Here is a 15,440-nt window from a genome sequence, read left to right on the forward strand (position 1 = left end):
CCTCACTGCTGCCTTGTTTATATAATCAAAGACATGTGGAAGTTACATCAAAGCATCAGTAATAGTGCCAAGCTAAAAATGTTTTTGCACAAGGAAAAAAAAAGAAGCAGAGTAGCAGTCTGACTCCACTCCACTCCTGCAAAAACCTGTGACATAGTGAATATAGGCTTTTTGGATCATGAAACCACCAAAGCTACCATTCACGAGTGCACAACAGAACATCTATAAATGTATATTATGGGCCCTTAATTATTAAAACTTTATGAGCAAAGTTAATTTAACATTGAACTATATTGTGCAGAAAAATCACTTACTTTCATCACTGCTGGTATAATTGGATAGGACATGCGGTTTGCTATTGTGTAGTGTAAGCCTTTGAAAAGCAGAGAGGCAGGTACAAATGAGTGCTAAATAGACTTGTTTCTTTGAACTGCACCGTAAGTCCATTAGGCCGTGGGGATCGTGGTCAATATGGCTTCAGCACACAATACAGTCCATCAAAACAAACGGGCTGTGAAGTCCACCTTTAGCTTCTTCCACTGGAGGAGCTCCAGGTCAGGTCGAAAGAGCGTGGCATTCAGCCCAAGTCCAGCATGACTTTGGTCATTTGTCGTGCCTGAAGTTTGCTTTTGCAGCGGCTTTTGAAATTGCTCTGAGGGCATTTAAAAAGGTCACACTATGTAAGACATATTTTAAAAGGACCACAGCCAGATAATCATGCCAATATGTATTGCTCAGAATTATAGATTGTCCTCACAGATTGCTTTGACCATACGGCTGTTTTTTTTTGCGCACACCACTCACTGCCCGAGGCAAGATTGTCCACATCTTCCTCCTCAGCTCCCCTCTAAAAGTTTGCTTGAGGCAATGTTCCACTCAGAATACTAAACATTTCAAATTTACCTTCAGAGAGAGATGATGCGGCGCTCCAGCAGCGTGCATTGCACAGGCAGACGCAACACAAAACGTCTCTGTTTCTGCTTCACCCGACGCAGTGGATTAATGCAGTGCGGGCCCCATTGAACCCCATAACTAGGAAGATGCATCTAACAAGACAACATTAGGCTTATGCACTCATTAGTTTGGAGCTCCTGCACTGTGCACAGGTGACAGGCAGCGACGAGACAGCTAATCGATGCACATTGGATTTATGTGTGACATTAAGCAAACTTTGAGGCCAGCGCTCAGAGATTGAGAGAGAGAGAGAGAGAGAGAGAGGTGTAGCCTTGACCTCCAATTTACACCAAAATCGTCTGCGGAGCCCCGTGGAAACCGCTTCGTACCCTCTCACACCAAACGCGTCCACGAACGGGGCGTTTAGCGCGGCGGTTCGATCGGTTCAGACGAGGATTACAAGATCACGCGACAGCCCAGGTAGTTTTGCGTGTCTTTAAAGAAAACAACAGTAAAACCAAATTCTTTTGCTCATCCCAACTGTGTCTCGAAGTATCAACAATACTTCGAGAAAAAGGAAAAATAATAATAAAACGAACTGCTGGTAGCATACAAAACGCAGGTATTTAAAGTATACCTGCATTTTGCTCTTCATAGTTTCAGATTTAAAGTGAAATCTGCTTTTTTGTTTGACAGCTGAACTGAACAGTGTTGAAGCTTCACAGTAAAGTATAGCACATACAGTATAAAACCAAAATCCGGCACGTTGTATATTATGATGAAAATCAACCGGATCCACTGTGTTTCCAATCACTCACTTCCTGCCCTGGGGCGGCAGCACTCAAATCGTTTATGTCATATCAAAATGCAACGCTCACGTCGTTATTGTTCATCTCACTTTTTATGCCGCTGATGTGCAATCTGGCAAAACACAAGTTGAGCGGTAATAACACAACAACGCTCCATTTGCAACATCGTAATTGCGTGCATGCAAGCAAAAATATAAATGGGGGGAATTTGCCTTAATCAGACCTAAGGGAGCGACTCTTCACAGCAGAACAGATGTTTCATGGAATTGCGTTCGATCAATAGGTTAACAAATGGTCACCCCAGATGTGTTTACAATGGTTATTGTTCTGCGGGGACTTTGGCGTGAGATTTGTTCTTTAATTCCACCACAGATTCATACTTGTTCTCATGCGCTGTGGCATGCGTGTAATCCCCCTACTTGGAAAAACAAAGCATGATCGGCTTCCCCCTGTTTTTATTATAAATGTGTGTGTGTGTGTGTGTGTGTGTGTGTGTGTGTGTGTGTGTGTGTGTGTGTGTGTGTGTGTGTGTGTGTGTGTGTGTGTGTGTGTGTGTGTGTGTGTGTGTGTGTGTGTGTGTGTGTGTGTGTGTGTGTTCCTTATTATTACCAGTTTGTGATTCTCACTATAAAAATGCTTATGCCATCTAATTTCTCTTTTCCCCTCTTTCACTGTTTGCCGCCAGCTTGAAGAAGGCCAGCATCGGCTTCGAGAATATGTTCGAGGAGGTGCCTATTGTCATCAAAAACTCCCACCTCATCAGCGTGCTGTTGTGGGACCTGGAGGACAAGTCCACGGTCACAGACAAGCACGAACTGCTCAGCCTCTCCAGCAGGTCAGACCAAAACTCATTAAGCGCTGTTTGTCTAACGGACACCTTGGCTGTAAATGTGTCAAGGGGGAATCCAGGCGCATCTGCTATCTGGATCAACCATTTCCAGCAGGTTTATCTCTGGGAACCGACAACCAAAAATATGATGGCGTTGTGAGATTTCCCCCCCGAGCACAGACCAACATAAACGGCCCTCTAATGCCAAAGCAACTGCAAGCAGTCAGGCAGTAGATTTACTGCCTTTTGTGCTTGGTGACTGGGAATTTAGCTTTAAGTATGTGAGTCTCACTCAACATTGTACATTTTGAATGTCTTACGATAAAACAAAATGCCCAAAGATCTTGAATAGAGAGTGCTAATTTTAGTATGAATGTCCATGTTAATAGATTTCATGCTGTGTTGTGTGTGATCATGTGCACATGACAGCATTTGAAAGCGTGATAGAAATAGAGGGATGCTGAGTTTAGGGCAGTGAATGCATCCCAGTTTGTTTTGTTATAGGCTAAATTTTAGAGTTTAACTTTAAGACATAAACTTTCATATTCTAAACACAACTTTTTTTTTTATTTTATTTTTTTATCTGGTGCCGTTTCACTTCTGTCATGTTTTTTTGGGACTCAGCAGATCTACTGTGTGATTTGCCAGTATAGTAAAAAGTGCAGGCTGCAAATAAAAAGCAATTAGAGCAGCAAATTTTTTCGATTTTCATAAAACGAAACAAATCTGTCGCCATTATCTCTTTACTGAGTTGTTGTTTTATTTTTTATTTTTTTTAACCTTTTTTTTTAGTAGACTTCCCAATTAATTCTTAGAACAAGAGCTGGGATATTCTAAATAGCCTCTAAATTTGTTGCTTCATAATTCTCATTGATCTGTAGCATCTCCATTTATCAAAAAAGAAGAAAGACCCTAATGAGGTTTTCAGAAAATAACAAAAAATTTATGCATTTCACCACAATCTGTTGCATCTCCAACACAAACTTCATTTACGACCATACATTTTTCTGGAGGCCAAAGGTGTTAAACAACAGTGGTGAGACAATTTCAACAAAACTGGTCCTTTGGGTTATCAGGTCAGCGAGTGGATCAACCTCACAACAATTTAAGGCCTCTTTCACATATTGTCCCCACTAAATTACCAAGATAACCTTTCAGGCACCGGCACCAATTTTAATAATGACACATAGTTACAACCCTGGGAACATTTCTCCCTCGCACCCTTTCGCTCTTGCCGTGGCTTTATCAGAATTGATGGGTGACAGGACAGTCCGGCAGTACATGGTAATTCTACTGTAATGGATGCCAGCCGCCTTAAGTGGAGGATGAGGCAAGGCCAAACGTGTCAGTGCAAGGAAAAATAGGCGCCTTTTACTCCACTTGCTCAAGGTGGGACTGCTCCTGTCTTGTTTGCACATCATCAATCTGTGTAAAAGTTGCAACGGTGCAATAATGACCGGTGAGCTGGCAGCGAAGGAAGTTGCACCAGCGGATTGATTGACGTCCGATTTAATGGCGTGAACCCGCAAGTTCAAATAAGAGGAAAGTACTGTGACGTGAGCAGTTGGATGGAGTTTCTTCTGCTCGAAGAGGGTTCGAACATTGGTACGAAAACTTTGTAGAGGCCAGGGCCAATTTCAGCTGTGGCTGAGTTTGTGTTGGGCACGATATTCTACTTACTGTGAAGCACTGCTGCTAGAATAATTGTCATGTTCTGTCTCTTTCCTCGTCTATCATGCACTATACACACAATGCATTTGTTTGCCCCTTTTGACGTCTCACTATCCACACATTTTGGTGAGTGAGGTGGATAAAAAGGTTTATTTGGCACTTCATTGTATCCTGCTGTTGGCAATAAAGCGTTGGTTAAATATATTGACTCGGTAACTAAATGCGTTAAATGAAATGGCGAACGTCAAAACAAACTGATTCACTAATATCTCCAGAAATAGGACACACCACCGAGCGCCGTGGTCTATTACTAATGAGAGCAGTATGAGCGAAAACTCATCCCCATCACAAAAACTCACAGCCCGAGTCTCTGCGCCTCGCGTTTAAATCCCAGAGACTCTCGCCATCGCTCTCGAGAGACTCCATCAGCAATCACTCGGAGATAAACTGCTGCAAGTGGAGCAACAGCTGTGAAGCTTCCCATGGGCAGGTGTGAGAAATTAACACAATAATGAGCCAACGTGCCAACTCGCTCGCTGCTAGTTGCGGCAACGCACCAGGCTCGTCGGTACATGTGAGAGCAGCATGCAGGAGTACTTGCACTCCTTACTTGTGAAGTGTGTTCTCCAGCAAAAGTTGTGACACACAAATTGCCTTCACATGTGTGCACAGCTGGAATAATCTCAAGACAGACAAGGACGACCAATTCGATTTTATTCTTTGTGACCGGTTCAGCCAGGTCAGCACAGCTTGCGGCTTCCGATTGGAGTTAAAGGGCAACACCAGACATATGACACAACCGATGCAAGCAGTTTTAAACTGTTTCAGCTCAGAGGTCTCGCCAAAATGAACTGTATTAGTTCAATGGAAACATCCTCTCCAAGAATAAATGGCGTCTACAGCTTCAATGCTTATGCCAATAGCGACAACTAGGCTCACAGTTGCACCGTGCCTTGAAGCTTGGTTTTGTCACTGAAAAAAGGCAAGCGATCCTAGTCCTAAGACCACCACCATAACATTTTTTATTGGAGATCGGCAAAATGGATGATCTACAAGATGACTAGACAGGGTAGTGCAGCAAGTCTCGGCAAAAGCAGAGCTTTTTTTTCTCAGTAGAAACTTTCAAATATAAATTTTTTTTTTTCATATTTCATTTGTCAAATTAAAACTCTGAAAATCCAGTCGCAGTTTTGATAGCAGACTCTGAATCACTCTGGGCCTCTGCCGTAGCATTTCCCACAGGCCCGCTGATGGAACGTCTCACAGGGCGAAATTGTTCCCTGTTGTCAGATGTCCTCGTATTGGATTGCTGCACCCATTTCCCTGCATTTTTTTTTTCATTTTTTTTTAGTGACAGTCCCACTCTTGTCTCATCATTTCCACCCCTTCAAAAAAAGGTAATGATAATGGTTTTTACTTAATGTTTTGCCCCTTTTTCTCGTTTCCCAATCTGCAGCCCCATTTGTCAATGTCACGGCCGTCTAAGGCTGAGTGAATTCAGTTTCTCTCGGAAACATTGCTGTTCTTACCGCTGATGATGATGTTGATCGTGGTGATGGATTGCGCGAATGGAAATTTATTTATGTTGCCCGCTCATCTCAAACGGCACTGCACTGCTAGGGTGCAATGCATTGTCGCAAAACAGTCTGCATTAATGGCCGGCTACAAAGGTGTGTGTGTGTGTGTGTGTGTGTGTGTGTGTGTGTGTGTGTGTGTGTGTGTGTGTGTGTGTGTGTGTGTGTGTGTGTGTGTGTGTGTGTGTGTGTACGTGTACGTGCGTGTGTACGTACATGTGTACGTACATGTGTATATATATGTACATATATGTACATGTGTATATATATGTACATATATGTACATGTGTATATATATGTACATATATGTACATGTGTATATATATGTACATATATGTACATGTGTATATATATGTACATATACGTACATGTGTATATATATGTACATATACGTACATGTGTATATATATGTACATATACGTACATGTGTGTATATATATGTACATATACGTACATGTGTGTATATATATATGTACATATACGTACATGTGTATATATATATGTACATATACGTACATGTGTATATATATATGTACATATACGTACATGTGTATATATATATGTACATATACGTACATGTGTATATATATATGTACATATACGTACATGTGTATATATATATGTACATATACGTACATGTGTATATATATATGTACATATACGTACATGTGTATATATATATGTACATATACGTACATGTGTATATATATATGTACATATACGTACATGTGTATATATATATGTACATATACGTACATGTGTATATATATATGTACATATACGTACATGTGTATATATATATGTACATATACGTACATGTGTATATATATATGTACATATACGTACATGTGTATATATATATGTACATATACGTACATGTGTATATATATGTACATATACGTACATGTGTATATATATGTACATATACATATATGTGTGTGTGTGTTTACATTCAACAACTGTGGAGGGGCTTACATTGTCCATTATAAATCATCCTCCATACCCCATATATTTACTTTTTCTTCTGTGAGGATGAACACCTCGCCGGTCCATTACCTTCAGTGTGATTAATGTAATTGCTTTGCTCCATAGAAATGCCGGACAAAGGGAGAATATGTAAACACAGCCTCTGCTCGGCAGGAACACATTGTGTTCTCGGCACAGGGATCAAGTACGGCAAAGTAAAGCTGAGGCTTTATGGAGTCTGCAGCCGTGGACGCAAAACAAAGATGTAAACGGGGTCGAGCCTGTGGCGTCGGCAAGAGATGTTGCCGTGAATACATGCATTGTGGGAGGGGCGGGGGAGGGGAGAGAGTCACCCAGTTGTCTAGCTCTATTCAGTTTGATGGGCTTTGAAAAGTTCTGCAGCCAATAATAGTTTCCGCTGATAGCTAAATCTAATTTTCAAATGCAAATGTGATGAGCTATAGGCTATTGAGTAATCGCCACATCATGATTATGCTTTTATCAGCAATCTTGAATTTTGAGACTCATTCTTCTAAACCAATTCTTCCATTTGGGCGGTGAGAAGGGAATGTTTAGCATCTTTTCAGATTTTGGGTGTAATTGGGTGTTTTTTTAATTCTGAATTTCAGGTTGACTGCTTATATGATGTTTGACTGAAGTCCAGATTTTGGGTTTCTGATCATTTACATTCATAGCTTTGTGGCTCTGAAAAGTTTGTTTCCAATCTCACTGAATCTTTAATCTTCCTCAACATGCAACACATTGACACATTGAAGCAGAAACCCTCGCTGCAAGTTTCTTCTCTTTTGATAATCGAGCCAGCACAGTCAATCCTGCTCTCCTGATAAAAATCACATTAGGGTGAACTGGGTGCAACACATGCCAGAACAATGACAGTGATCAAGCTTGTTCCAAAGATGGTGAGCTCAGCAAACTAACTGAAGTATTAACAGTTACTCTGCAGCTACAGTTGCGCTTTTCTGTACTTGGCTTTTGAGGAGGATGATGAGAAAAGATTCAAAAAGTTTCCTACGAATGACCCAGAGTCAAGTATTTTTTTTTGTCGTTTTCTCACAAAGTTTTTGGCTCAGTTGGTCCTTCTTAATGTCAACAAATCAGATTTTGTGCTACTGAGGGGGATCTGAATATATATATATATTTTGAGCAGTTCACTTCAAATAGCTGCTCTGAAACGCAAAATGTTTTGTACCTCCATCCTCCTCAAAGTAGGGTCTTGCGGGACAAGATTTTACGAGAATTACGGCTTCTGCACATCACACCGTTCAATGGAAACACCTGAAAATCACAATTGTGCTTTGTCAAAATTTTTAAAAATGTTGCTTTTATTTTGCAAAAAACTGTCATGGAAATGCAGCTACTGACTTGTGGGCGCGCACTCCCTAGCCTCACCACTTGGCACATTCGTACACACCAGATGTTCGCGATGGTGGTTTTTAGACACAATTATTCTCTTTGCACACATTATGAACGCACATCACACACGTTGGCAAGCATAACGCTTGATCGAATGGCTTTAGATGGACTTTTGTCAGCGAGAATCAATTTTGACAGAGTCGAGGGACTAGGCTCTCGGGGAAAGTGTAATGGTGAGATTTGTTCCTGGGTCATCGATTTTCATGTTTACAGTTCTGACACCACAGTGGAACGTTGACAAACTGATCCCCAAACAGTCCTCGGAGGCAGACACGATGGCAGTGGAACTGCCTCAGAAGTATAAATGAGAGTGAGAGAAGTGAAACTACTGAAACCGTACGCAGCGAAGCAGACTGGCACATTGGATTGCAAACCCATTTTCTTTTAATGTGAAATGCAACTTTCTGTCCATCAAAACAGACCCCAGGCCATGCAGATGAGAATTTTGTCACACAGCATCAAGCATATGGAAATGCTTTAAAATTCCCAATTGCAGTGTTCATGCAATTATGATTAAATTCATACTTGTACTGAACCAATACTAAAGATTATCTTCAAAAATTGATTACATAAAAAAGACTTGTCATGTCAAGGTGAAACCGTTCCATAACCATGTACTCAAACAGAGCACATGATTAATCCAATCTTCTATACATACTAAAAAAAAAAAAAGAAAATCAAAATACCGAGCTACATAACCATTACTAAAGTAAGAGCTGTGTGTTGTCAGCATGGCAGTGGCGGGACGGAGAGACGTGGAACGCAGACAATAAAAGGAGTCTTCAAACCTCAGGAGAGACAGGCCTCATATCGGTTGTCTTTCAAGAGAGCTGGTAGTAGTAGAGCTGATCTGAGATGTGTGAACTTGAGAGGAGGTCAGAATGGGTACCAAATAGACTGCTCAAAGATGTTGAGGTAGCAAACCACCCAGGTGAAGGTCTTTACTTGTCTGCCACTATCCACTGTTGTGAAGGTAACACCAACCAGTTGCTTTTCATTCATTCATTTATTTATTTTAAAATGTTTTGTTCATTAGAAATGATGTCCCTTGTGAAAATAAATTTGAAAGTAGTCCAAGCAAGCACTTGGATTGGACAAAGGGCATGCTCTGACTGTTTATTTACAAGACAAGCTAATGTAATTTGCATAATGGGACCAATTTGTGACGTGAAGTTGTCTAATTTGCTCTTTTTTTGTGTGTGGCGTCGGCTTTTGCGGTTCCGTGCTCACATTTGTGTTGGATTGCTGGCAGTTGTGATTGACGTGGACACAGATTGCACCAATGTTAAGCCAGTTCAAGTTCAGACTGACATCTGGAATGTGAACTTTAATTAAAAGAATAAAAAATAAAAAAAGAGATATGCGGCGGCCATTGGATCACGGGAATGAAGGTCTGGCTGTGTTCTTGCTTTGGGGTCACATTTAAATGGAGTTTCCTAATGACTAGCAGTACGTCTGATTTATTTGAGGAATGACATTGTTTGTTGGAGGAATAATGATGTCATAAGATTAATAATGAGCCTCTTTTTTTAGTCTTGTCAGCTAAGCAAAGTTTTTGTAGAAGCAGCGTCACCACTCTGGTTTCCCTCGATATGACACAGTCATTTGTCTTCAAAGTGAAATTTCACGAGGTATTGACCAGCTGATGACATTCCCACAAAATCTTTGTCGTCGTCCTTTCCAGAAACTGTATGTGTATGTGACTGACACGCTGACCTTTTCCCCCCTCCAGCAACCACTTGGAGAAGAGCCTTCAGCTCCTGATGGACCGAGTGGACGACATGAGCCAGGACATAGTCAAATTCAATACATACAGCCGCAACCTTACCAAGCAACAGCAGCAGAAGCACCAGGTACCTGTTGTGTACACACACACACACACACACACACACACACACACACACACACGCACCACCCACAGACACGAACAAGCACCACTGACACCATCTCAGCAGCATTTATATAAGGAAAGGAAAGCCAAACACACACTCACATTCACATTCACAGACTTGGGGATTCATACACCGAGGCGCCTATAGGCACTAACTCAGCAGGAAAACAGCAGAAATATGTTTTTCAACTCGTTACAGCTGCGGTCACAGCACGAAGCCATCAGGTGCACCAGGTAACACAACATAATTTAAAAAAAAAACTTGCAGATTTGGTCCCAGGTTCACAAACTGTGTCTGCGTTCACCAAGGACCGCCGCAACTAACTTCAGCAAACAAGCTCAAAATATATGAACGTCACCTCGTGCACATTGGTGTTGTACCAAGCAGCCTCACCTTCTCACGGGGTTGTTTTTTATTGAACATATTATTTACACTCCCTTTGATACTTACCCTTCCACTAGAGCACCGTGTATTTCCTGTCGCTCTGCATCTTTCAAAAATAACAACGAGCCCCCTTCTCGCTCTCGGAGCTCTCACACCATCTGTATATTTCATTTCCACTCTAGCTTACCAGTTTCTAAACTGATACATGGCTGCCTTCAAACAAGAGAGGATATTTGTCCCTTGGAACACTGGGTTGTTGTAAAAAAAGAAAAAAAGAAAAGGGACTCTAAACCCAGATGTGCGACACACGTGATGAAGTGGAAATATGAAATCAAGTTCTTAAAAAAAAAAAGATTGTCGTGCTCAGCGTATGTGCACGTGCAGTATATACACCAATGAATGAATCAAACCATTTTTATGACCTTCACTTCATCAGCAAGTCACATCTTAATCAGGGGCATTTCCTGCATTGCCTTGCTTTTTGTTCAAATGTTCTATTTAAAAGATATTTATCAGCTTTTATTGCCTTTACTAATGTACTTTGGTAATATTGAGCCACTTAGTGAAACCTAAATAGGTAGATCTATAAAATGTATTTAACCTGTAGGCCTGTCTGTAAGTAGCTCACACAGCCCTGCACTCCGATGCCCTCGCAGAGCTGGCAGTGCAACGTTGAGCACACACACAAAGGTCCTCGTCATTGGGTCCGGTGGTCAACCACATGCATCCGACCGTGGAGTTCTCCAGCACTGCCAAACATATTGAAACCCATGTTGACTTGTTATACCAGCGTAAAGGCAAATAACACGATTTGCAATGATCAATCTGTGGTCTACAAATGTTCAGACACTTTGGGAAAGTAACCTTATTAGAGCTCTAAACTTAAAATCATCTCTCTGTGCACCACACCTTGTCTGTCCAAATCCCAGGTGCCTGCCACTGATAACCACTGACGGTCAATACAGTCGGTGTCAGAGAGAATAACGCAAACATGCCCAAAGTTTGTTTTGGAAAAAAAAAAAAAAAACCCAGGAAGTTTAATATCAGCTTGGGAAAATACAGATTGTGTTGGGGAAAAATGGAGGCTGTGCCTCTGTTGCCACCTTCAGTGTGAAAGATCTTCATGAATATTAACAGTTGGATTCCTTTAACAGAACCTAACAACTTCAAAATACCAAGATTTACAGCCCTGTTCCCCTCTGAAGAGGTTGGACTTGATCCAATCATGGATTTATTACCCGTGGTGTTTGCCACCAGGGAGTGACCATCGTGCTCTGAAAATCAAGGGCTGGATCTAATTAATGACAAATATAAAATGCGTTTTGGAATAGACCTCGTCATCAAGAAAAAACTGAACAGTCACTGCTGGCGTATCGCATCGCAACAGATTCCAAACTTTGTTCGTAAGTGACAACAGTTGAAACACGTGCACCAGCGAATTCACAAACTCTGCAGGCACAGAACACATGCGCACCACCTACAAGCGCAAACCGAGCCCTGGAGCAGAACAAACACCAGAACAAAACACACATGGGCGAGGGGGGTAAAAAAAAAAGAAAGAAAGCAGCTCCGACAGCATCTGCGACTGCAACTCGCTGGGATCCATCGCACTCTGAAACGCAACACAAACGGTTACACACTCGCAAACGCGCACACAAACATCATTCAGGGAAATGGAAGTGAAGAGGCGGCAGATGACTCACTGATTGTGTGTGTGTCCATGTGTGTTTGTGTGCGTGCGTGCGCGCTTGCTATTAAACATAAATACATTATCTTGCGAGTGCACTGGAAGTGGAGAGGAGGAAACACTCGAGGAGCTATTGTTGATCCAGGCTGACTCATCCCCTCTGGGAGCCGACGCCGCCTTTCGGCCAAAGCAAAGTAGTCACACTCTTGAGCGGCCGCCGCTTAAAGTCACGTTTGTAACACCTCACGCTCCGTCATTTTCACACAAGGCGCCCACAACCTGGAGACCCACACGCCTTCGTGTACCTGCATACCCCAAGGCTAATCACCCACATCAGTCATTAGGGTTCTTCACTCCCACCCCCCCACCCCCCCTTCCCCCCACGCTTCGCACCGTGTCTCTTCCAGGAAATGGTCGGTGCACACTTGTGCAGACTTGTAAAAAATATTCCGTCTCCTTCTTGGTCCAAACGTAACGCGGCATTTTCACTTGAACTGGTCACGTGACTCCTTACGTCACGTTTGGTGACATGTAAATGCGAAAAAAGTGGCTGGCTACCGGCTTTGCTGCTTCTCGGCCGCTGGTGATCGGTCTTGAAAATAGCAATTTTTATTGTCGGCACGGTGAATTTATCAAATCAGTCCTCAAGATGTATATTGAGCTTTTTAAAAAAAATTGTCAGAGGGATTTCAACCATCGGATTGTCTGGCTGAAATGTCTTTAGAAATTCGCCAAGTCTGCGAACAGCCGCAGCGGTGGGTACTTTCGTGCGAGACTGTAACTTCAGACATGAAGTACTTCTACTGTATATCGACTGCCGGAGGAGCAGCACTCCACAAGGTGCAGGGAATCGACTTCGGCCCTTCATACCGATGCCCAGCGGCAGCGTGGACGCTTGCGTTGTTCGTGCAGCTGGTCCTACTTCCATCATCATGTCAGAAGGACGAAGGGTGGTTCTTCTTCTTTTACAGGTGTGTTCTCTCCTGGCCAAAAATAAATAAATAAAAAAATAAAAAATAAAAAAAACCACAAAGGCTGTCATTGGAGAAAAACTCAATGTGGATGCGGTTGTCCACAGAACATGCCTTGGAAGAAAGTAAACACAAAATGAATTTAAACGGAGTTGCCATCTTTGACTTTGACTCTCGCTCAACCATTGCATTATGGATGATTCTCCAACATCCTGGAAAAGTCTCGGGGAGAAATAAAACCTGAATACGCGCGACGGCGTTTCAGGTAGCGCTCGGGAGGAACTCGCACTTTGTTGTGGAGCTTAAACGGCTTCTCCTTCTGCCGCCGCCGCGCTGAGTGACGGAACCTGAGCAATTTGTAAAAAAAAAAAAAAGGAAACGGATAAAAATAGCAGCGAGTCGTTCCTGCTGCTAAACGTCGACTCAAAAGAAGCGATTCACGCGTAGCGCCCAATTTGGATGACTTTAGTTTTTTATTTTAATTTCCAAACGTGTGCTGCTTAGTGCTTTTTGAAGCCACGTCTGCAGACAGAAGGTGGAGCAGAAGCGCGAAACTGTTTTTGTTGGCTCGTTTCTGGAATTTGCATTCATTAGCATTTAGATTATTCACACTCGTGGTGGGTGCAACACACTGGCGTGGGTGGGGGCGCTGTGGGGAGGGGGGTGGGGGAGGAGAAAACTGAGTTAGGATTCATTTGAAGAAATAGTTGGGGTTTTTTTTTGTTTTTTTGTTTTTTTCAGTTCATATTCAGTCTTCTTTTCCACCACCCCCTGCGTGTTCCGTCACCCGTACAGGTGCGCTGAGGGATGTTTGGTTTGAAGACGTCAACTTCTCCCCCCCGCACCTCCGACCTGCCTCTCCACCAGGCTTTGTCAGTCATTCCATCTGTCTAAATTAACAAGGCCGCCAGGTTCTCCAGAGACCCGGCACCTCACTCGTTCACTCACTCACTCAGCCCCTGCGCATATCACTCCATCCCTGTCAGTGCTCCATCGACCCCTCCACCCCCAACCCTCCCCACCCCCCCAATCCTAACCCCCATCACTCCACTCCCCCTCCTCCTTCACATCTCGCCCTCTTTCCGCGTCTCAATTGAACGCAGTGCCTCGCCCCCCCCCCTCTCGTCTTCCCTCTTCTCGTTCCCCCTCTTTTGACGCCACTCTTCTCCCGTCACCCAACAGTACCTCCAGAGGCGGCAGCAGGAGAACGCCCAGCGGCAGAGCAGGGGAGAGCCCCCCCTCCCCGAGGAGGACATCAGCAAGATGTTCAAGCCCCCCCAGCCGCCGCCGCGCATGGACACGCTGCTCATCGCAGGTGGGCAGACGCACAAAAAGCACCAAATCCACCTCGTCTTTAAAACTGTCTTCCTCCCCCGTGTTGTCGTTTGTTCTTTTGCATAATTATTCCCCTCGATGTCTGAAAATTACCTTCAATTAAAGTTCATCGATTGCTACTCAGTTGGACTCAGCCTCCAACCACCGCCATTAAACACCCTCCGATCCTAAGCTTTATTTTGGCTTGCCTCTAATTCCATGTTCTGTTTTTGTCTCCCCCCCGCCCTCCTCCTCTCCTGTTGCTCCAACCCACCCGTCTGTTTGTGTGCGTCTTTTGTGTTTCTGTCTCTTTGCTGTGGGGGCGCGTGGGCGCTACGCTGCTACCCTCCGACAGGGCAAATCAACAACTACTGCCAGAACGTGAAGGAATTCACCTCTCAGAATCTCGGGAAGCTGTTCATGGTGGAGGCTCTGCAAGGCAACAACTAGAGAGGACGAGCCCAGACGGGGAGCGGAGCGAGAAAAAAGAGATGCAGCCCCAAGTGGCGAGGAAAAACATTGCAACTTTAATTTCGAAGCAGCGTCTGTTTTGCATTGACGTGAAACTGTTTAAGATGAATTCATTTTTGTTTTAAATAAAAGGCTTTAATCTCTAAATCGTGTCCGGTTGTTTATTAGCGCTGTCGCTGATTGCAGCGTCTTTTTGTTGTTCATGCTCAGCTAATGTTTCACATTCCAGAAGTGTCGCAGAATATAAATTCCATCTTAATCAAAGCTTCAAATAACCAAATACTTGCAGCAGTTTTTCTACCGTCATCCGTTTCTACATGGATTTAGTCCTACTGTCCAAACTTCTGTAGCTGGCTAATTACTGATCACTGATAGTGTAAATTACTGCACGGTCAGCCGCACAATACCCATGTAAGCAAAACCTGAGCATTGAATGCCGTGCCAATTAAATGTTTTGGCCCCTGCTGCTGTGCTGCAACTAAATGGACTTTGTCTACTTTACTTTACTTTGATTGTCTACTTGTTTTTTTTCCTCCTTCCTCTT

General features: G+C 43.1%; 1 protein-coding gene across 3 annotated transcripts in view; it reads left to right on the top strand.

The window, feature by feature from the left end:
* The window catches only part of LOC142879378 (eukaryotic translation initiation factor 3 subunit H), a 47,517-nt gene extending 32,474 nt beyond the window's left edge, over positions 1-15,043 (top strand). For all 3 annotated transcript variants that reach the window (XM_076012627.1, XM_076012628.1, XM_076012626.1), the window contains 4 exons: positions 2,389-2,538; positions 9,910-10,030; positions 14,294-14,426; positions 14,781-15,043. In XM_076012627.1, the coding sequence (XP_075868742.1) occupies positions 2,389-2,538; positions 9,910-10,030; positions 14,294-14,426; positions 14,781-14,875 (499 nt within the window). In that variant the 3' untranslated portion in view covers positions 14,876-15,043. The remainder of the gene's footprint in view (positions 1-2,388; positions 2,539-9,909; positions 10,031-14,293; positions 14,427-14,780) is intronic.
* Positions 15,044-15,440: the final 397 nt, after the last annotated feature.

This window comes from Nelusetta ayraudi, unplaced genomic scaffold (genome assembly GCF_046127955.1).
Source record: "Nelusetta ayraudi isolate G7.1 ecotype Tasmania unplaced genomic scaffold, CSIRO-AGI_Nayr_v1 ptg000136l, whole genome shotgun sequence".
NCBI classification, from domain to species: Eukaryota; Metazoa; Chordata; class Actinopteri; order Tetraodontiformes; family Monacanthidae; genus Nelusetta; species Nelusetta ayraudi.